This window comes from Patella vulgata, chromosome 5 (assembly GCF_932274485.2).
Source record: "Patella vulgata chromosome 5, xgPatVulg1.2, whole genome shotgun sequence".
NCBI classification, from domain to species: Eukaryota; Metazoa; Mollusca; class Gastropoda; family Patellidae; genus Patella; species Patella vulgata.
Window position 1 is genome coordinate 58,359,211 of NC_065883.2, and position 24,436 is coordinate 58,383,646.

General features: G+C 33.4%; 1 protein-coding gene across 1 annotated transcript in view; it reads left to right on the top strand.

Annotated features, from left to right (window-relative positions):
• The first annotated feature begins 2,609 nt into the window (after window positions 1-2,609).
• Window positions 2,610-24,436, top strand: part of LOC126820732 (Fanconi anemia group M protein) — a 32,474-nt gene continuing 10,647 nt past the window's right edge. The window contains exons 1-20 of the mRNA XM_056101196.1: window positions 2,610-2,681; window positions 5,889-6,519; window positions 6,798-6,970; window positions 7,169-7,246; window positions 7,466-7,624; window positions 8,035-8,166; window positions 8,720-8,943; window positions 9,090-9,184; window positions 9,830-9,996; window positions 10,612-10,818; window positions 11,108-11,321; window positions 11,528-11,682; window positions 12,261-12,411; window positions 12,709-15,159; window positions 15,388-15,483; window positions 18,538-18,599; window positions 18,725-18,824; window positions 19,087-19,136; window positions 19,393-19,555; window positions 19,923-20,102. Coding sequence (XP_055957171.1) covers window positions 5,964-6,519; window positions 6,798-6,970; window positions 7,169-7,246; window positions 7,466-7,624; window positions 8,035-8,166; window positions 8,720-8,943; window positions 9,090-9,184; window positions 9,830-9,996; window positions 10,612-10,818; window positions 11,108-11,321; window positions 11,528-11,682; window positions 12,261-12,411; window positions 12,709-15,159; window positions 15,388-15,483; window positions 18,538-18,599; window positions 18,725-18,824; window positions 19,087-19,136; window positions 19,393-19,555; window positions 19,923-20,102 — 5,413 coding nt within the window. The 5' untranslated portion in view covers window positions 2,610-2,681; window positions 5,889-5,963. The remainder of the gene's footprint in view (window positions 2,682-5,888; window positions 6,520-6,797; window positions 6,971-7,168; window positions 7,247-7,465; window positions 7,625-8,034; window positions 8,167-8,719; window positions 8,944-9,089; window positions 9,185-9,829; window positions 9,997-10,611; window positions 10,819-11,107; window positions 11,322-11,527; window positions 11,683-12,260; window positions 12,412-12,708; window positions 15,160-15,387; window positions 15,484-18,537; window positions 18,600-18,724; window positions 18,825-19,086; window positions 19,137-19,392; window positions 19,556-19,922; window positions 20,103-24,436) is intronic.

Consider the following 24,436-nt stretch of genomic DNA (forward strand, 5'->3'; position numbering starts at 1 on the left):
TGGAGCAATGTGATGTTTTCAGATGAGTCAAGGTTCACTGTTAATTTTTTGGACAGACGTAGGAGGGTGTGGCGTCGTCGAAACGAGCGCTTCCAAGACGTTAACGTCATCAGACATGATCGATTTGGGGGTGGTTCTGTTATGGTGTGGGGAGGCATCACTGTTGCTGGAAGAACGGCTTTACATGTTGTTGCAGGGCGTGTTACAGGCCAGTACTACCAGGACAACATCTTGGCAGTCCATGTTGTGCCGTTCGCACGACGTCATGGCCGCCGTTTCATCTTCCAGGATGACAACGCAAGATGTCACAGGGCCAGGATCGTTACAGGTTACCTCCAACAACAGAACATCACCACATTACCTTGGCCAGCACTGAGTCCCGACCTCTCCCCCATCGAGCATGTCTGGGATATGCTTGGACAGAGGTTACGTCAACGTCAACAACGTCCTGCCAATGTCCAAGAACTTGCTGCTGCGTTGCAACAGGAATGGGACAATCTGGACCAAAATGACCTCAGACGTCTCATTAGGAGTATGCCACGTCGGATCAATGCTTGTTTGGCAAACAGAGGAGGATTTACCCTTTACTGACTTGGTTGTGATGCTGTGGTAACTTTGCTGTTTGACCCCGGGTATCATTTTACCCTTATAATGGTCAGTCTGTGCCTTACTTAGTCTAACGATCATTTGGAATAAATCGATGAATGTGAACTTCATTTCATTTTGTCATTTGTTTCTTCGTCAGTTTCATTAGGTGACTTTAATAACACTTAAAAATCAAATATCCCCTACTTTTACAAGTATATTACAAGCCAAGCTGAAATTTTCTCAAGATGCATGACATCACTTATGGAGACTTTTGATATGGTTATATTCTTATTTATTAAAAGTCTTTATTTGGATTAAAAGTAATACAAATTTAATTGCATCTGCTGTCTATAACACCCGATAAAGGTAGCTATTCATAACTTCACCCAGAATAAAGAATATGTAATTTGACTGAAATTTTCAATACATGTACATTCATTTTTCATTTCATTATCTACTTCTGATCTTGGTGTAGTTGTTCATTATATGACTGCCTTAAATTTGTTGCTTAGGCTAAGCAATGATAAGCAAATCAATTGGCTAAGACTTTGGGACACAATAATTCAGGTAGAATTTTCAAACTTCATGTAGATATTCATTAAAGAAATGGCTTTGCCTGAGCATTTTCTGTGCAGACTAAGCAATGTTTAGCAATTTGATTGATCAAGAATACAACTCCTCTGCTTCTGAAGGGCAGTGATGAAATTTGGTCGATAGTTTTGTTATTATTCTTATTATTATTGTTCGATTTATATAGCGCTTCATTACACGTGAAGTGTTTCTAAGCGCATATCACAAACATATACTTCAAACACACAGAAACAATCAAAATCAGGAGAACATAATTAAACACAGCTGCCTGTTAGGCGCTATTATTCAAAGGTTTATATCCAACAAATCAACCGGCTAATCTCTATATTGAACTCAGTCGAGGTATTACCTGATGAACACCTACACCAAGTAGAGTTCAAAAATAAAAAATGAAGTTTAAAAGAATCAGCTTCATTAACAAAAATTAAACAATCAAAAACTAAACAGATAAATCAAATTCAAACGAAACAAATAAAACAAAGAAAATGAAAAGAGCAGTTCATTACCATTCTACATTAACAAAATAAAGGAAAACAACTTGTGAAATTTTTTTCAAAAAATAAGAGCAACGTAACACTAATAATGAGTTTATTCGTTAATTTTCTTGTGTGTTCGATTGAACAAAAATAGTAACACACGATAAAAAGCAGACAAAATTGTTTTCTGACGAAGAAATGACAATTAAAATGAGTGGGGCTTCGGAAGCCACTGCCAAGAATTGACTTCAGACATAAGACCTAACCAAAAGTCTACATCACATTCACAAACTGTCACAACTACATGTTGCAGTGCTAAAAAATCTAAGAATGAAATCTAATCATTTGTTATGAATTAAAGTAATATCTTGTTATTTAGTTGTTGTATGTTGAAACTGAAAAACTACTAATCAATTTTTAAATTTGCTAATCAAATTTGGCAAAATTGGACTTTTTGTTTGTTATATCAATATCTGGAATATAAATATTTTCTGTTTAGGTTATGCAGTTTCAAACAATTTTATTGTTAGATGTTATAAAAAGATATATGTATCATACATTTATTTTGGGATTGAGGGTGGGGAGATGCGCCACAATTAATTTATTATTAATTGTATGAGTATCCCAGTGTAACTTTCAGTTTATAGTTTTGTAATAGTAAAACAAATAAATCAGTCCTTTAAATTTGTTGGTGTTCATATACATGTATCTTTTAAAACAAACACACCCATAGAAATGGAAATAATATAAAAATCTGATTCTGCCCAGGGGATAGACAAGGATCGATGGTTCTGGGTGACCGGGAAAATACGTTTCACGAATTTTTTTCATGTAGTGAGTAATCTGAGAAAAATCACAAATCGGGCAAAATCCAAAGCCATAGTTTGTAAACAACTAATCTTCGTCTACAAATTATATGCAGCCGGAAGTGGAACTCTCTAGATCATGGAAAATCAATATGGTATGGTTCAATGGCGGAATATTTGAGAAGAAAAACAACAGGAAAATAAAAAAAATAGTTGTTTGGTAAATTGTCACCTAGATCATTTCTATGCTAAAAATGTGAAGATACCGTTAGACTTCTACTCTTGGGGAAAGAAATTAATCACGTTTTTCATTAATCGAATGTGGTAAATGAATTGCCATTGAATGATTACACACAACTTAACTTAGTACTTACTTACTAACTTTAGTCACTGCTACTGGGCGACCTTCGGATGTAGACTATGGTCGCGACTACAGTCTGAACCAGCACCCAAACGCAAATGATTTTAGCCATTGACTATTCAATATGGTGGCGACCATGTCAGTTGTTCCGCCTGGTATATTTTCTCCTATTTACTCATGTATTTTTAAAAGCTGGTTAATGAGTGGTTAATTTTGTGATGTGAAAGCAAGGTTACAAATAGGATTAGTCAATATCAGAATATTTTTCATTGGATTTATGTCACCCAACCAAGATCATTTCACACGTACAGTTTTTTGTTGTGTACCTATATATATATATTTGAATAAGAACATCCTAATCTGTCAAATTCATCAAAAAATACGGGGAAAAAAATCAAATTTAACATCTATACTATAATGCCCATTCACTAACTTTCAGGTGTTAACATGGGACCTATAATACCGACCAAGGTGTAAATAACGCTACGGCAGTCGGCAATTTTATTATATTTTTCAAAAAATCTTCTCAAGTGTCAGTTTTGTCAGCCATCTTTGAAGTTTGAACTATCCCGACCGTGCTTTATCGCATGTTACGACTGGTCACAACCACTGATTGAAGTTGAACTAAATGTCATTCGCTTGCAGATGGGTCAACTATAGTACGAAAATCCATACTGCTAGTTAAAACATTGTTCTGATGAGTGTATTGTTATTTTGGTGGTTCAAACTAAGTTTAGTGTGTGGCTTCTTGAAAATGAAATTTTACAATAAAATGAATATAAATAATATGGGAAGGATGATATTTTAACCCAATAATACTAATAGGATTACGTGACATTTCGGACTGAGACCTTTCAGACTTAAAACAATATGTCCTCAACGTTTTGGACTCAGGAAGGTGACATTTCAGATGCGGGTAGGCAAAGGCAACGTTTCGTACTCTGGAATAAGATGAATGGAAAGGTTGAATACACCAGGCAATCAAATCAGTTTACAATAGGCCAAAACCTTTTTATAAAAATAACGTATAGGGGAAATTTACAGCACATGGATCACATACTGTATAGAACTTAGAACAGAAATATTTCCAATGTTGAATGTATACAAAAAGAATGTTTTATATATTATGATATGTGTTTCTGTTTCTTTGTATCTGTACTATTTTTCCAAATTCGTTGGTTTCCTCCGGTTTCCTCCCACTGCTAAAGACGCGTAAGCGAATTATTGAAATAAAATTTAACCATGTGTTAGTGCCGAAAGGACCTAGTTTGTGTTGAGTGGACACTGGAGGTTAAACCCCATTTCTCTCTCTCTCTGTACTAATTTTATACGTCCACATTCACGTATGTGTCTGTGTGTCTCCTACGGGTCACAATTCTTAAGTGATCATCTTGAAACATTACATACTTATTCCTTATACCCTAAGGGTGATCCCTATTGTTTTTGGTGCATGCCCGACCCCAGGGGCAGAGACACGCCCATTTTTTGTATTTGTTCGCCCATTTCTTGTATTTGTTTTTTGTCGTCTACAGGCCGCATTTCTTAACGTATCATCTTGAAACTTTGCATACTTGTTCTTTGTACCCTAAGGAACGTCCCTATCATTTGGGGTGCATGCCTAACCCCCAGGGGCAGAGTCTGGCCCTTTTTCTTTTTGTGTGTCGCCTACAGGCCACAATTCTTAATCGATCAGCTTGAAGAATTTTCATATTTATTTATTACACCCTAAGGGTGATCCCTATTGTTTCTGGTGCATGCCCGACCCCCAGTGGCAGAGCCACAGCCATTTGTATTTATTTGTTTGTCATCTACAGACTGCATTTCTTAACGTATCACCTTGAAACTTTGCAATCTTTTCCCTTCTATCCTAAGGAACACCCTTATTGTTTGTGCTGAATACCCAACCCCCATTTGACAATCCAGTAAATATACAGTCTGATTAAGTCCAGTAAGTTGCCTTTGAGAAAATAGGCCATGTGACAAATGAATATGATCCAAGCAATTACAATATACTATTACCATAATATATGGTTCTATACCATATAAGGCATTGCACACTACGGACGTACATGTAGTAACTAAGGTTAGATTTGGAGCGAAAATTGCACAGGCTTTATGGACATGAATAACAAAAACACCTGATAATAGGTTTTGTCTGTTAGTCTGTGATGCATTTTGGTGAGTTATTAGACTGTTAATGTAATTGTAAAATACCTTTTTATTAAAAAGGTAAACAATGTTAGACATAAACTAATCTTATCACAAACGTTTATCCATGGAATAATTTATATTCAGATATCAAATGTTGTCTAAACAATAATGGACGGCACGGCACGTCTAATCTTTGATTTGTATACATTATGTCTAAAATCATGACGCCAATCAACAAACAATAAAAGGCTACCTTATTCCCAAAACATCAGTGAACTATTCTTGGCTCTGATCAGTCAAGCAAACTAGTTGATTATTGGGTAAATAAAACTATTATAAACAACCGATAAGTAAAACATTTTTCAATACAATTAATGTGTATGTACGTGTCAACTGTTAGTTGTAGACGTCATAAACATTAGCATGGACCTTGTGGACGACATACATATAACCAAAACCAATGGTTGTGGAGGAGTTTGCGTGTGGACGAGTTAACTGGCACTCAATAATAATACCACACACCACATGACGTTTTGGTTCCGCGATATTTCGGCCTCAACAAAAATATGTTTTGGACTAGGGTGCACGACAGTTGGGACTTGAGAGAATCAGTTGAAAGTAAAAAAAATGAACATCAGTTTATAATAAACCAAAAACAATTTTATTAAAATAACACGTTGGTAAAATTTACTATTCGTCATCAAGTACAGCACATTCACGCACTGTATAGATCTATAAAGGAAGGTCAATATTTCCAATGTTGATTGTTTATTTAAAGAATGTTTTATACATGTATATCTGTAATACTTTTGTATATTTAATATGAAAAAATGGCTGATAATTTGTTTGAAATAGGCCAACTGGAAACATGAAAGAAAATAATAACTTGACTTCTATTTTTGCTTATCATTTCAGATGTATTAACTACAATGTACTGTAACTGAATTAACATACATGTACCAATAAATGACATGAAAGCAATCACTTAAAATGAACAGACCAAAACAAACAACATTATTTCAGTCTTGGGGTAATAAGAAAGAAGATAGTCACAGCAATAATGGTGGAAGTGGTAGTGTTATTGATTTATGTGATGGAGATGATGAAGATGATGAATTATTAGCTCAAGTCCTGGATGAAAGTTTACGTTATGCTGAGCATCTTTTCCCTGCAAAACAAAATGGAGAAAGCACATCAGATGGAAATATCTCATTTGGCATGGAGACAAATGAGCCACAATTTTCCGTCACTGTCCCTGGATTTGACAGAATGTCAGGCAAACTTTGGATTTACCCAACAAATTATCCGGTTCGTGATTACCAGTATAAAATTGTTAGTCAAGCATTGTTTAAGAATACCATGGTAACACTTCCGACTGGTCTTGGCAAAACATTTATAGCGTCAGTGGTTATGTATAATTATTACAGATGGTATCCTAGAGGAAAAATTATCTTCATGGCACCAACAAAACCACTTGTAGCACAACAGATTGAAGCTTGTTACAACATCATGGGTATCCCCCAATCTGACACTGCAGAAATGACCGGTAAGCAAAAATAGTTGTTATGTATAAAAATGATTGTGAAAATGTAATCATTGAAATACTCTGTTTACAATGTAATGTTATAATGCAGCTATAAATTACCTTAAAATCAACACAAAACATAATATGATGATTACGGTTCATACTCAAACCAAATTAACCAACAAGATACATATACAATCCAAATATTGAAAGTACATGTATCACAACACCGTCTACAAATTCTGTCACTACTCAGAATCAATACATATGTAAATTAATTCTTTTTTTTTCTACTGCAGGTAACATGGCTCCAAATGATAGATTAAAAGCATGGAAAGAGAAGCGTGTATTTTTCCTTACACCACAAGTTATAACCAATGATTTGAGTCGGGGATCATGTCCGGCTGAAAATGTTAAATGTGTAGTTGTAGACGAGGCTCATAAGGCTCTCGGCAATCACGCTTATTGTCAGGTAATTATTTTTGAGATATGTTGATAGTGAAACATAAAGAGTCGGAAAACAGATGACATAATTCAGGTTTTGAAAAATAAATTTCTAGATTTAGTATGGCACAATACTCATATATTGTGTTATTGTTTCAAGCATTAAATTGTGATTAAAGAAAGAGTTGAAATGTGGGCATCATTAAACAGACTTTTTTTATTTCAGGTTATAAGAGAATTAGCCAAGTATACAACCAATTTTCGTGTTTTGGCACTGAGTGCTACTCCTGGAAGTGATATCAAGGTATTGATTGATTAAAAGCTTGTGTTTATGAAATTGTTGATTAAGAGCATGTTATAGGCAATTGCTATTATGAGGTGGTTTTGAGATTGTCCACCTGGTGTTCCTGTCAAAAAATATTATTAATAATGGACAATCATAAACTTAGATGTTCTTTCAATATGAACATACATGTACATGTATATTTATGAATAGTTAATAATTCTATTGTTATTATTTTAGGCTGTTCAACAAGTATTGACTAATTTACTGATATCTCACATTGAGATTAGAACAGAGGAGTGTCCTGATATTAAACCATATACACATGAACGAAAAGTAGATAAAATAGTTGTACCATTAGGAGAGGAATTGACTAAAGTTAAAACTAAATACATACAGGTAAATCTTCTTTGATGTTATGTCAGTCCATACAGAACAGAGGAAGCCTGTGTTGGATCCTTGGCCAAGAAAGGTCATCAGGATTTTCAGGCTGAAAAACAGAGGCCTCGTGTACACATTCGCATGCACATTAAAGAACCCTTGACAGTTGGAATTCGATATAAGAGTAGACCGTAGTGCTGCCGTCCAGGCAAAATTTCCCTCACAGCACATTGTAAGGCATATGCCCATCTTCATTAGCCCAGTCTGTGCAGAACAGTAGGTCGTTAAATTTTTATTTATTTAATGCTATAACCAAATTAATATCTCTTTACATAAACAATTTTGACTCAGAATAAGTTTATGTTTTCTATGATAAATTTGTTCTCAAACATAATTTATATACTGCATTTATTTATTTATGTTTTTAGATTATGGATTCTGTGATACGAAGATTAAATCAACAAAAAGTGATTTATAATAGACCAACAACAAGTTTCTCTAAATTTTTATTACTAAAATCAAGGGATGAGTTTCGACAAAATCCTCCAGAATCATTAAATGTAAGTACTTTCATTTTGATTTTACAGACACAAAATGTCTTACAAGAAAAAACCTGTCAGGATTTTAGTTATGTCAGCTGTCAGCATAATTTAATAATTTGCCAGTCTTTCCAGAGACAGTGCAAATAGAAACAAAGTTTTCATTGAAAGAAGACAATTTTGTTCTGGCCTTCAATATCCTTACCACTCATAAAGTGAACATCAGGCTTATCTTTGGTCAGGTATGATGGAAGAAAAAGTTGGACAGATTCTAATATCATTCCCAATTTTGTTCAGTTTTGCACACCTTTATATATTAGTATAGCACTATTGGTACCATCGGTTGTAAAGGCCAATCAAACTCAAAATCCCAAAATACAAAATAAAAAATTATGTAATAATGGTACATTTACTTTGTGTGAAAGCTTTGAATGGTGACATGATGATATGTCTTGTTGTATGATTGAGTTGAAGAGCACTGTGGTACCATTAATAATAAAAAGTAGTTTTATGGTTTCAAAATGACCAAAGTAGAATGTTAACATAACTTTAAATGTTATTCATTTCATTTCAGAGATTACATTTTGGGATAGTAGAGGGTGATTTTGCTCTAGCTATAAGTTTATTTCATGGTTATGAATTGCTACAACTCCATGGTTTACGTTCTTTATATAATTATCTTGGAAATATTCTTAATTGTGGAAAAGGTTATGGTCGAACTAAAACTGAACTACAGCGTAGTGCTGATTTTAATGATGTCATGAATATGCTGTCTGAAAAATTTTCAAAATATGACAAGTATGTACATTTTCCAGTACTGAGTAACTCTTGATAATAGACTAAACCAACCATTTTGATAAATTTATCTATGTCTATATTTTTAATCTGATATATATATGGTGATTATGATATATAAGGTTTATTATTATTTACTATGCCTACAGTTCATCATTGAGTCAGAAACCTGCATTTGTTGCTGGTCATCCGAAAATGGACAAACTTTTAGAAATTGCGATAAAACATTTTGAAAAATTCAAAGGTAATTATGTATTTCTTCTCACGTAAGAAAAGTAATTTGATTCCATTTAACGATATCATACTTAACTAATCATTAATTGGTAACTATGCTAAAACTATATATATTTGTTGTCAAAAACAATAAAACTTGTGAATAGTGATTAGGGAATCCTATTCCATTTCAAATCTATGATACTACAATTTCAAGTAATGCATCACTTAGTAGTCACAGGTGAATAGTGTAGTGGCATGTAGCAATGCTACATCACCTTACATTATAGCATATCTCTTCGCATAGGCTTACTAATGAGAACCTGTGACCCTTAACTTGCACAAACAGTTGTCTGCTAGTCTAATATTTTATCTATTGTAATTTGATAAATCCATTTGATAATTCTATGTTTCATATGAAATGGTATACGCTAAAAGACATGTTTCAAGATGTGTATGATTTAGAGCGAAATGAGAAAAAAAGAACTCATTTATTATATTCTGTATTGCTGGCATTCTGTATTTCAAACAACAAATTTGTCAAACTGCCTATAGTAACAGGTACACTGCTTCTTAGATCCCAATGAACTCAGGAAATGTCTCTAATGCACAATAACACCCCTCTAAATTAGAAACAAGAATGTTTATTAAATATATTCATATTAATTTTTGACAGATAGTGGTGGAACAAGAATAATGATATTTTCTCAGTATAGGGATAGTGTAACAGAAATAGCCAATATGTTAAATCAACATCCACCAATGATCAAAGCTATGAGTTTTATAGGTCAGTCATCAGCTGGTAAAATAGCTAAAGGTTTTACTCAGAAAGAACAATTACGGGTAACTACATTTTTATACAGTTTGTTAAAACATTGTTTCAAAAATAATTTGCCAACCAGTTCATTTAGCTGTATATGTATGGTTGGTTATCTTAAACAGATGATGTTCAGGTGGATCACAGGAAGACCTGTCATTGAGTCATCTGGCATGGTTTTGATTCCCCGGTTGTACGTGACAAGGAGTAGGGTTACCTGTCCAACCTCCTGGGTTTTCTCGGGTTCCCACGGTTTCCTCCCACTGCTAAATACCCCTACGCGCAAGTGGATTATTGAAATAAAATTGAAACAAGTTAGTCCTGAAATGACCTAGTTTGTGTTGAGTGGATGTTAAACCCCATCTCCTCTCTCTCTCTCTCTCTCTTCTCTCTCTTCTCTCTCAGGTGAATCACATAAGCTTGTCTGATACATACAGTGATTGTCATCACTTAGCATGAGAGAAAATCACATCCAAATGAATTTCTTAATCTGGTTGTACATGTCTTATAAACTAATGTGGGTCAGATGAAAATTTCATTCTTGTCACTCTTACCAATTTTGTTTTAACAAAATATAAAATAACACCAGCCTTACCCTGTACGTAATTAATTGTGATAGCTATTTAACTTTATATTTATAGGTAATGAAAGAGTTTCGTGAAGGGGGTTATAATACTCTTGTATCAACTTGTGTAGGAGAGGAAGGGTTAGATATTGGTGATGTAGATCTTATTATATGTTTTGATGCTCACAAGAGTCCTATACGTTTAGTACAGAGAATGGGTCGTACTGGTAGAAAGAGAGAGGGTAGAATAGTAATGTTAGTTACAGAAGGTAAAGAAGAACAGGTGAGTGAAAATACGAAAATATTTAGTAAGACATTGGTTCAGAATTCTAATTATTGAAATGCTTTAGGTCCATGGTTCTAGGATGATACAAACAATCAGTTATATATATCCTCCCATCACCCCTATGCTCTCTAAAAAATGCTGTTACATCTTTAATAGACAAAACTTTGTACAAAACCTCATTCAACTATTATGTGACAATATTTAAATATTTATTAAAATTTATTTTACGATAGAGGTACATGAATTAAGATTAATATTTCATCCTCAGATATTTCATTTATTACAGATATACAACCAAAGTCAGTATTCAAAGAAATCCATCCATAAAGCCATTCTGAATGGTAGCAAATCTTTACAGTTTTATCAACACAATCCAAGAATGATACCAAATGGGCTAACACCATCTTGTCATAAGATGTATATTACTGTATCAAATAATTATAAAGGCCATTCTAAAAAGACTGGAACAGCAGCATCTAAATTACCATCCACTAAAACAGGTCAGATGTTAATATTGGGACCATTCTTCTATTTTTCTATTCTATTTTATTAAGTGGAATGGAATGTTGTTTAATTTTAGTATATAAATATACATAGCAATCTTTTTTTATATATGCATTTTGAAACAGATGGTTTGAGACAGTGCATGAATTAAGTAATAAAGGATGTATATACATGTAGTATAAAAATTAGTATTTTATTGAAGGTAGTAAAGCAAAGAAAGGTGCTGTTAAAAGAGCTGAATATAATGATATAACCTTAGAGGAATACAGAGAATTACAAGATTATTATACAGTTAATCCTACTGATATTAAACTACCGGTATCATCTAGTGATAGTTTATATCTTACTAACAATCAGGTAAAATCAAAGCTCTGAACAGTTATAAACATTATCTTCTCGTGATTCGCGTATTGAATCGAGAGACGCTGAATAGATTTTTCTCAATTCTTTTTTATGTTATTTTGTCGCTTCAGCATGTAACCTGTCACTCTTAGTTATCCACGTCACACATCAATAGATACACAAACACTCTTAAATTGTTTTGGTCCTTATTTTGATCCACATCAATATTGTGATATACATGTAAAACAGTTTTATTTCTACGACATTGGCAGGACTAAAAATTATCATCGCCATCCTGTTGCTTTCTTGGTAAATATTGACCTGGGTATGAATCGTGATATGGATTGCATCATAGAACCTAATTCGCAATATGTATCATATCGTGAATGCAGTGGCAATACCCAGCACTATTCTCTAGTAGGCAAAATAAAAAGGTGCCTTTGTCATTAGAGTGTTAGTGACCAATCATGGGAACTCACATGATATTAATGAAATGACAGATTTGGAATATGTTTATGTAACCAATTAAATAAAGATTCCTAGCTTAATTCTTTGAGCTAGAATCAAACCTAACATTTCAATCCGTTTTTTAGGCTGAGGTGACAGCTGTCCAAGAAACAAGCAAAAGTTTATCATTGTCTGAATGGTTACCATGGCAAAACAGATTACAAGATACAAAATACATAGAACATTCTAATAGAAGTAAAGATTTGGTAGATTTAATACAGTTTATTGAATTACAAGGTTTGTTACTTTACACTGTTTTCATTATTAGTTGGTGCAGAAAAGTAAGACATTAAACTTGTATTGGTTGCATTTAATTATCTAGAATCAGAACTAGTGTCAGTGATCACTTTGTGGGATGGGACCTTGACCTAGTAAATATGTTAAAACTGATAATAAATATTTTAATTATAAAACCAAAATTGTGTTATTTTATTTGATCATGTATCGTAGGGGAAGAAAATATTATAATATCATCTTCTCTATTTCAAATTATCTTCAATTACTCTAAAACCATCTTTCATTTATTCATTTCAGAAACCCTAGGAACGGAAGAAGATAATTATGGGATAGAAATGAGAATTTTTCTAAATAAGAATGATATATTAAGAGAAAATACAAAGTCCTTTGGAACAGATGGTATAAAACAATATTGTACAAGTGATACAGACGGTAAATTAAAATCAAAAAATCTTCTGGGTCAAGATAAACCACTGGTAAGAAAAAGACATAGTGACAAATTACCTATAATTGAAGCCATGTTATTGAGTGATGATAGTGAAGATGAACTTCCAGAATTTGAGCCAGCAGTTGAAATGGTTAAGCAACCGTTGTTTAAGTCTGTTCAGAAAAAGAATATTGAAGATAGAGTGAAAAAAAAAGAGAAGGCTAGTGTTGAAAAAAAGTCCATATCAGTGAAAAATAGAAAGAGACATGCTACAGAAATATCAATTATTGATCCAATCACTGATGTGGATGATGATTTTGAAGATGAATTTTCAATGCCTGTTGAAGATCATCATAAAAGTGATAAAATGGACAAATCATATAGGAAGTTGGAAAGATCAATTGAGAAATTAAAATATACTTGCAAAAAGTTAGAAAAATCATGTGAAAAAGAGGATTTGGATATATCCCATGGTTTTGAAGATGATAATTCTGGTATATCATTCCATGAAGAAGAAAATAAGGACATACAACTTCCACCCAGGCGAACATGTTTAGTTAGGACACCACCTCCTATAGAAGAAGTGGCTGATATATTTAACAGTTTGCCTAATACAACAAAACTACCTCATATTGATTTAGTTGGACTTGTTGAAGAATGGCATCTAGAACGGGAAGAACTATCAAAAAGAAAAAATAATGGTCAAGAATCAGCTGGTTCTCCACCAAATATATACCTCAAACCTCTAAAACAAAAGATTTCAATTTGTGTAAATCCATTGATATTAAGAAATAAAGAACTTGATGAAAATGTTGAAATGCTTGAAGAAAAAGTTACAGTAAAATGTGAAACAATGGAAAGTGATTTAATTCCCACTTTAAACAAAAACAAGTGTTTACCTGTGACTACAAAGGATGTGAATAAATTTACAAATAAAGCAAGCAAAAATGATTTAGAATACAATAGTTTACAAATTTTTAAAAATGATGCGAAAAACACAGTGATAGGACTAGGAAATAATATTGATGAAAAGGAAATTGTTGTACAAAATACAAACACAAAAACATCCAATCTAGGATCTCGTCTGAGAGAAACAGATATGTTTAATGATTCTATGTTTGCAGGAGATTTAACTTTACCGCCAGAACAAGCTCAACAGCATGATTTAGATGGAACTCAGTTAAACTTAACCCAAGCGCTTTCATTTCTCGATAAAACTGATTCTTCTATTAACCAACCCAAGACACCTTTTAAAAACTGTGATAAAAGTGATATATGTATTAATAGTGTAAAAAATGCCATAAACTCAGGTTTAGTGAAAAATTCACCTCAAAATAATTTTGAAAATAGGAAACACTGTGATAATCTGACTGAAATGTTGAAAGTACAAAAGAGTGAAGTTGAAATGCCACAAGAAAATAAATCCAGGGCAGAAGTTGAATTAGATGAAGTCATGAATGCAAGTCTAGCAGACATGTTTGATGATGATTTTGAAGTTCCTCAGTTTGATTTAGGTTTTGATTTGGAAGGAGATGATGTAATACCGCCAACACCTCCTCCCGCTCAACTGCCTCTTAATAAAACAGTAAAACTTAGTCAAGCAGACGTACATGTTAGACGAAATTTACAACTACAGTACAACACTGACAAACAGAGCTTCAATAATTGTGATCAACCAAATATATATAAAAACAAAACACTGAAATTGGAATGTGATAAAATAAATATATTTGAAAAAATCAAACTAAAAAATTCACCTTCTTCTCAATCGTCTGTAGTCAGTTTCAATAAAAGTTGTTTATTTTCTGACAGGTCAGCCATGAAATGTTCTACACCTCTCAAAGACTTGCCGATTTCTAATAAAAATTCATACCTAACTGTGAAAAATAGAGATACAGATGACCAACTTGGTTCTAGTTTTTCTCTCATGTGTCATTCTAGTGCTAAAAAATCGAAATTCTGTGATAAAAATAAATTGAATAGCCTTACGCTAACGCCACAGAACAAGAACTCTGAGGAACCTCAAACTTTCAGTATCAAGACAAACAATGAAATAAAAACTGTTCTTAAAGAGATGATGAGTCAGAGTACTATGTCGGTAAATAATTTGTTTGAAGATGAACCAGACATGGATGATTTTATATCAAACCAGTTGGAAATAATGGATAATATTAAAAAGAATAATATGGGATTAGATTTGGCAGTTAATGATGGAAGTAAAGTCAAAGAGGCTGATGTTAGCCACAATTACTTAAACACCTCCCTGAAATCTAGATTATCTTTAAAACAGAAAAATTCTGTCATGTTCCAAAATAACAGTGGTAAGTAATTGCATGTATTAAAATTGATTATAGTTCTCACAAGAAACTTGTTATAAGTTCAGCCAGTTGCAGGATACATATCTTTCACAATGTAAATTGTTCATCAAAGTGGACAGGTTTTATCTAACTAATTCAATATGTTGATGAAATATTAAAAATATTATGTGATTAGTTAATTATGAAATTTGTATGCAAATATTTACCCTTTCTTTCATTTTGTGTTTCAAGAAGAGGATAATGAAGAATCTGAAGAAGAAAATCTGCAGATAAAAAGAAAGATAAGGGGCCGTAAAATAATTACTAGTCCAAGCAGTCCAAAATACGGTAAGACCGCAATGAAAACTAGTTTGCATTCCTGTTGATTTTACCCAAAGCAAATTACCAGAACAATACCGATAAATATTTGCATGCACACTAACAGGATTACAATTAGACATCATGCAGTGGATGAAATGGATTCCATAGTAGGAATCATGTGTCAAAAAAGTCATAGGCTTGGAACAAAATTTGCATTCACACTAATAATAGACATCTTGTATGAAAGGAAGTTGATTAGAACGAAAGGTGGGACTTATATGGCCCAAAAACTATAACATTGTCATTGGGTCAATTCAAGTCCTGGGTTGTGTTACGGTTGTGTTGTAGTGGTGTATAACTGGTGTTCTTTTTAGTTCCTTAACCTGAGTCTCTCGATTTAGCACTAGTGTTTACACCAGTGTCTAAACTAGGTTAATACCAGTGTTAACACTGGTGGAAAATAAAAAAAACACCTATAACAGTAGTGTTATCTTTAAATGTTGCACTGTGTTTTTATCTTCAGTTTTTTGCTGTTGCCAGGCAAGATACACCCACATTTTGCATGAGATAGAGAACAAGCTAAAAACAAAAGCCATTTTTCGTACAATCAGGGGCGATAATCCAGAAAGTTATGGTCTGAAATGCGCAAATATCGACAGGGACTGAGAATTTTAGGACATAAACATAAAATTGTGACATCTAGAGGGTCCACAACCTTCGAATTACATACTTTTACACAATTTGCGTACAAAGAGCAGGCAGTTTAGTTTCGATTTTCCTGAAATTTGAATTTTCGAATTCAACCTTCATTATGTTGGAATTGTGATACATTTAAACAGTTTTTAAAAACGGATAAAAAAATTGTGACCTCTAGAGAATCCACAAGCTAAAAAATACTTTTTTTTTTTTTTCGTACAATCAGGGGTCTTACTCCAGGAAGTTACGGTCTGATATGTGAAAAATAGTGAAAGGAACCGAGATCTTTGGGACATAAACATATATTTTAAGTTTCATCAATATCTGATAACAATTCTAGAGGGCCCACAACCTTGATGTGATATACTTTTACACATATCAGACAGTTTTGGTCCAATTTTCACAATCTAAAAAACCTGATTTTTCGTACAAACATGGGCCATAATCCTTGAAGTTACGGTCTGATATGCGAAAATATCAAAAGGAACCCCGATCTTTAGATTATAAACATACATATCAAATTTCATCAAAGTCTGATAAAAATTGTGACTTCTAGAGTGTCCACAACCTTGCGTAAAAGGAGCGGCCATTTTGTCTGGCAGTTTCGGTCACAATTTTACGAAATTTTAACTCAACCTTGATTGATGTGTAATGGTGATTTAAACAATTTTTAAAATTGAATACAAAGTGAACTATCAGTGGCCATGATCCAGTAAGTTATGTTCGGATATGTGCGATTATCGACAGGAACCAAGATCTTTGTGATATAAACATAATTTTAAAGTTTCATCAAAATCGGATAAACATTGCAGCCTCTAGAGGGTCTACAACCTTGATATACCATATTTTTTACACTATTTGCGTACGAGGGGTGGCCATTTTGTCTGACAGTTTTGGTCCGATTTTCACGAAATTTGAACTTAACCAACATTACGATGTAACAGTGATATATCCAAACATTTTTTTAAATGGTATAATAATTGTGACCTCTAGAGGGACCACAAGCTAAAAACAGGATATTTCGTACAATCAGGGGCCATAATTCAGGAAGTTACGATCCGATATGCGCAAATATTGAAAGAGGCCAAGATCTTTCGGTTATAAACATGCATTTTAAGTTAAATCAAGATCAGATAAAAAAAATTGTGACCTCTAGAGTGTCCACAACCTAAAAACTTGATTCTTTCGTACAATCAGGGGCCATAATTCATGAAGTTATGGTCTGATATATGCCGATATCGAAAGGAACCAAGAGCTTTGGTAGATAGACCTATATTCCAAGTTTCGTCAAAATCAGATAAAAATTGTGACCTGTACAGTGTCCACAAGCAAATTGTGGACAGACAGACGTCCATGGATGACGGCATAATACGTCAACATGAATATGTGGGCATATAAAAAAACAGCAAAAGAAAGGTAATTGAGGAAAACTAACCGCTTCCTTGAAATTAATTAACTAGGATCTATATTGAATTCTTGTAGTCTCATTTGATCACATTCAGTTGGCCATGGGTAAAAGAAATCATTTTAAGCCTTAAAACTAAATCTAAAAGTCTTAAAAGAAATTCCCTTCTTGCCGTCTGTTGTTCCACACCAGTGTCATAATAAATGACTTGAACTGAGATTTTTTTTTAACCCCTAGGGGTTATCTAACAAGTTTTTATGTAATTAGAAATAATATTGCACAAAGATCCTTGTCTTTATATTTTTTTTCATGTAAATTTGTTTCTTAAATCGGGAAATTGATATTGAAAATATAGACAAATTGAGGGGCTCAGATAAAAACACAAAATTGAAAAAAAAAAGTCCTTGTGTATAAAAAAAAAAAGTCAATTTAAGATTAAAACACACTTAAAAAATCACTGTCATGAGAAGAGAGGGCTGGTCATCAACTCCCTTTGTCATAATAAAAACAAGTGATTCTTCATCCTGGCAATTTATAATATTCTGTCACTGTATTTGAAGTAAGAAACTCAAATCAAATACCAAAGCGCTCTCTTAAAAGAAATTATAAAATTATCAAGGTAGTCAACAAAGACCGACACATGTTTTATGCTCACAAATAATTGTTTGGTGATTGCTTGTTGGGTAACACCCACTGATTGAACGCCGGATTATCCAATGTTAATTGAACACAAATCATGTGACTGGACCACTGGTTGAGGTCGTAATTCGGAATATTCAGAATCTGGACTACTCAAAACTTTTTTGGTTGAAGTAATTAGGAAATAAATCGGGACATGAAAATGATGACGGATTTCACAGAATGCTGTAGTATTAGCTAATTCACGCCATATTTCAATTAAAAATAAATTGTAGTATAAATATAGTTCTGATTTCATAATGTTTCTTGCTTATAAAATATTGTTTTCAATATTTTTTTAGATGAACCAGAGTTTAAAACGCCAACCAAACCCATTGGAAGAAGAAAGCCAAAGAAAACTTGTGTATGTAGATAATATTAAATAAGGTTCATGGTGTTTTTATAGAGTGAACAAAATTGTTTTTATAGGTTTCATACATTAAGTTTTTGGCAATAAGGACCTGAAACATATGCATTTATATTTTCCAGCCATTAAATATATCAAGTGAAGATGAGAATGAGTTAGCCAGGGTATTGTGTAATAATGAGGATGAACTGAGTGATGAATTATCCGATGATGATTTTGCAGGTGATGAGTAAATCCAAATAATTTCTGTCTCATTTACATTTGAGTGGCTGTGTATTCTAAAATACTATACCGCAAATTTGATCATGAATTTCAAACCATAATTATATTTGGCAATGATTTGGGCCATTGGCTTTTTTTTTAATCAGTCATAGATTTAAATAATTTAGCAATACATATCTGAGAAGTTCAGTATAGAATTGTTGTACATATATGACAACATTATATATAAGTACATATTATAGTTTTATATTTTTTGTTGCAGTAACCAAGTCAAATAAACCAGATATGAAAGTACAAAATAAAGCCCAAAAGGTCTGCAGAACTTTGTGAAATAAACATATTACTTTTAAAGAACAAGTGTAGAATTTGTAGAATCCATATAGAAATGTTCATTTTGAATAGCAAATGGGGGAAGCATCTATAATCCTTTATCTTTTATAAGATTTTATTTTAATGAAGCATATTTGTATATGCTCCTCTTTTGTGTCTAACAATGACCCAATTTCATGTCAATATTTGGATATATAATATAGAGAAAAAAGACTGAAGTTAAATGTTGTATTTGTAGAAGAAGAAAACCAGAAGGTGTGAATTTATAGTAGAAGAAGCTGAGTTATCAGGAGAAGGTGGCTCATCAGATGAAAGTTATGATAGTGATCTGGATCAACTTAGTGGTAATTTTATCAATGATGAAACTCAGTATTCTTCTCAAGCCCATCTACATGATTCAGGTAATGTGAATGTTTGCTTCACCAAAAAAAACCCGTTAATGAATATTTATTTACAAGATACTATATATAATTTATAATTAGTGACTAAATTTAAATTCTAAACTAAGCAGGATGTAGATGGCAGTCAGAACCCTGAGTATTCTGTCTTCATTCTCCCGGCTAGTGTAGAAAAGTAGGATGTTAAACCCTATTTCATTTCATTTCTACTTCACTACATCAAAGAGAAAATTATGAACTATTACTAAAACATAATGTCTGCACTTTAGACCTCATACTCTTTCTTACATACTCATTAATATTAACCAATTATTGATAGTGAAAACTTTTGAGATACACTGAGTCACTCTAGCTACATGTTTTATTTTAGTGGATATTCAAGCTATGTATTTAAAATCAGTACAAAGCCCGTTGGTACCTATACATGGTAAATATAGACTACAGTATAAATATAAACATCATGATGTATATTCACAAGTACCTAGAGAAGAAGAACATTCAGAATATATGGAAGACAGTTTTTGTGTAGATAATGATTATGAAGACTCCTGTAAGTTGATTTATCTCTTTTAGACATTTGGGGACTATTGATTGAAATTAAAGTTGGAGCCTTTTATTTTTAAATATTCAGAATGGTAGATATTTTGTCCTCATTGTTTTGTTACTACTATTTATTGGTATATGATTTATTTTCATATTACAATTACAGTGTACATGTAATACTAAATTTGAATTTAAATTTTATACTTTCGGATTTAAGTTGTACTTTCACATGATGATTGTGGTGCATAAACAAATCTTTAAACTATTAAAAATTTACATGACAGTTTTTATCCGATTTTGATGAAATTTAAACAAATGTTTATATCCCAAAGATCTCAGGATCCTTTTGATATTTGCTCATATCAGACTTGTACGAAAAATCACAACCATGAAAAGCATGTTAATTACTATATAATCCAGTGCGACACTAAATTTATAATTTGAATACATTTTTTTTTTACTTACCATTTAACAAGCACATGGTCTTGTTCATATTCAATATACGTGTAACCATAGGACAAATTCTCTGGCTTCACTATCAATATCATCTCTGTGTAGAACTGAACAGAGAATGAAGTTTTCACAAGGAACTATCTTCTTTCGGCTCTTTATTTTTTCATATGGCTATTCAAAGGAACTTTGATAGGGGTCAAAAAAAAATAAAGTATTGAATTGTGTTGATCTGATGTGTCACTTTTTGTTTTTGTTTTGAAAGATTAAGTGAAAGGTGGATTGTTTAGTATAAATTTTGTCTTATTGTGTTGACAGTGGAACTCAAAATCGGTTATATCTAAACACTGATTTATTTATAGACATAAAATTTTTAATGTAGGCAGATTTTTATCCAACAAAATAATCTACAATTATAATGGCACTATATATAGTACAATAATTATTTATAATTTATGTGTGAGCATGTCTTATGTTCCATTGTGCACATAGAACTTATATTATCACTTATCTCCTAAAATGTCTGGAATAATATTTCTTGAATTCAAAAATAAAGGAATGGAAGGTTAAGAAACTAATTTTAAAGCTTGATGATATATGAGACCCTACATATCTCAATCTACCACTGTGATAGAGAGATACAAGGAAGACTCGCGCTGACCACATATGGCCTCCCTTTCTATCTAGAAAGCCGTACATGCATAGGATCGGGTGTAACCTAGCATCCATAGCGGGGACAGATCACCTCATACATCATACACCTGCCAAATGACTGGATGACCAGAATCCCTAAGATGCGACTCACTGAACATATACGTGGAATCTTCCCCCAGATTTCACACACCATCAAGTGTTTCTAAATTATTCATGGTTACTTATGTAATAGATTGCATTCTAAATTTAAATTGGATGGCTACCTGTTGAGCAGTTATTACAAACTAAGTGCATTTATCACAAATAGGCCTACTGAAGGCGTATTGATGGGGTTGGTGTTGTGTTGGTTTGGGGCGGTAGGTATATTGGGGAAGCCTTTTCTTTTCAATACTTAATCAGCCTAAAAAGTGTTTATGGTGTATGTAAGGTGCAAATGGGGGAGAGTAACCTGTTTACTTTATTTTTTCATTGTTTCTTATTTGTCTGAAATAACTGCATTCAAGATACAACAATCGTGTCAATTGAGTCAAATTTAGAATTTAGATAAATGTAGTACCAACCTTGGACTTGGCTTGTCTTCTAGGAATTCTATTTTACTCATTCTAAAACCCCATTCCAATCTTTCTTTCCCTATTTTATGTTTTAAGTCAAAAACCAGCATCCCTTCTTGACACTAGTAAACAGGCTAATGACAGTAGGCTAGCAGACATCAATTTCAGAGACTTTTATAAGGGAGCTAACTCTAATTGGTTTGTGACTACACTAAGCTCCATAGTATGAGCTGTTAAAGTAATTTGACCTAAATAAATGTATTCCTTTATTTTATATATTCAGGTTTTCTGAGGGGTGGGGGGTACTTGCCCCTTGGAATAATTAAAAATATAGGGCCTATGTATGAATATCTAGGCCTGTAGGGCCTATATAGGGCACCAAGATACTTCAACTTTGATTATATCAAAGAAGGAAAACAACTGAGATGGGACAGTGAGTGATACCTTAAATAGAAATGATAAGAAAGAAAAATTTCATCTCTATGGAATTTCAAATTAATTATATCTGTAAAACCTGCTTTTTCCACCTTCAGTCTATCAGAAACATTCATAATCTTATATCTAAGAACGCAGATATCATACTTGCTCGTTTTATCAAGACTTGACTATTGCAATAGCCTGTTATCTGGTACATGTATATCCCACAAACTGGTATCAAAACTCCAAACTGTTCAAAATACTGCAGCTCAAATCATCAGTCACTTAACCAGGAACTTGCATATCACACCATCACTCAAAGAACTTCATTGGCTACCCATTATAGTCCAGTGGCTGAAGGGGAGGAATCGCCACCCGAGCTGTGAATTTATGAGACCAAGTTTTTCTAGACCAGTTTTTTGCGTAGATTCCGAATCTGGGTGGTGATCAGGCGTTTGAGGGGGCATTTTCGATATATAGGGGGTCAAATGTCTACAATGGGGGGGGGGGAAGAGAGATGTCATTATGTTGACGTTATATATTAATAAAACATAAATTTCTAAGACTGCCTATATATAAATAAGTGTTTATGATGCCCCTGGACAACTATTTTGATTTGTGGGGAGGTGGGGTGGGGATTGCAGGTGTGTGTGTGAGGGGGGGGGGCATTATGTTATATAATGACATAATATATTAATAAAACATAAATTTCTAGGACTGCCCATCTTAAAATAAGGGTTTATGATGCTCCTGGACAGCTGTTTTGATTTGTGGAGAGGTGGGGTGGGGGTAGCAGGTGTGCGTTTATGGAAGGGGGGGGGTACAATTGGCGTTCACATTGATGATTTTCTTAGAGCTTGGTAAAAACATTACTTTTTAATTCCACTGCACATCCCTAAATATGTGTATACGATTACCATTGTATGGGTGGGGGGGGGAGGGTAAGTGTATTTTGGGGGACAGAAACCACTTGGTTCAAAATTAACCTGAAAAGTGTTTTCTCGAGTTTACGTTCAGTGCCAATATTGTCATTCAAAATATTGAATTATAATGGTACTTTTCTTTTCGAGAGATCTTGAAATGTACATAAAAAAACACATGTTTAGATATTTGTTTATTCTTATAATATGTGCGGGATAGATATCTTCTTGATGGCTGATCAACAGCCTGTGTATATCCTTTGGATATGCTTCAGTTACCCATTCACATTGTAAATCTTCATTCAAGCCTTGTATCGCAAAGTCATCTTGTTCGATCATTAATTTAGCAACCTGTCTCCATATTGCTGCAACATAATTATTGCGTTTAATGTGCAGCAAAAGACTACTCGGGCAAGATGGTAATAAAGAAAGTTTTGTTATTTTTCATCACAATTAAAATTTCTCCAGAAGATCTTTCTTCTAGTGTCATCTACTGATGTAAGTCGGTTTTCGCCGTACAAGGTACATGTACAAACATTTTTTTCTAAACCAGCAATTACGTCATCAGAAGCATCGTTTGTCTATCCTAGTTCTTTAAAAATTGTTAGAAAGTTGGGATTATCTTGAAAAAGAAAGACAGATAGTCATCACCACTGAAAGCATGTAGGCCGAGATATTCTCGACACTTTCAATACTAATCTTGATCGGATTAAAAAATATCAAGATTAGTATTGAAAGTGTTGAGTATATCCTAAAACTGACAACCAACAACGAGGACACCAAAATATCTTACCTACTCCTCGGGGGGTTGGGTGGCTGAGTGGTTAGCACGTGCGTGCTGTATCATAAAGCCTGTCATTGAGTCAACTGGCATGGTTTCGAATCCCTGGTTGTACGTGACAAGGAGTAGAGTCGCCTGTCCAACCTCGTGGGTTTTCTCCAGGTCTTTCGGTTTCCTCCCACTGCTAAAGAACCGTATGCGCAAGCGAATTATTGAAATAAAATTAAACCATATGTTAGTCCCGAAATGACCTAGTTTGTGTCGAGTGGACGTTAAACCCCATTTCTCTCTCTCTCTTTTACCTACTCCTCTTCGCATTGTAAATTAATGCAGGTGCTGAAACAAATTGTTTTTTGCGTTCTTGCTCGGACGAAATAGACTTCCCAATCATTCTCTTCGCAAACGATGATCCAAATATACAAATTTTGATCGATAATGAGACGGGCAAAGGTAGAACATATAGCGAAAGACGACTTACATCAGTAGATGACGCTAGAAAAAAGATTTTCTGGGTGAAAAAATAACAGACTTTTCTTTATTACAACCTTGCCGTATACGTGGTCTTTTG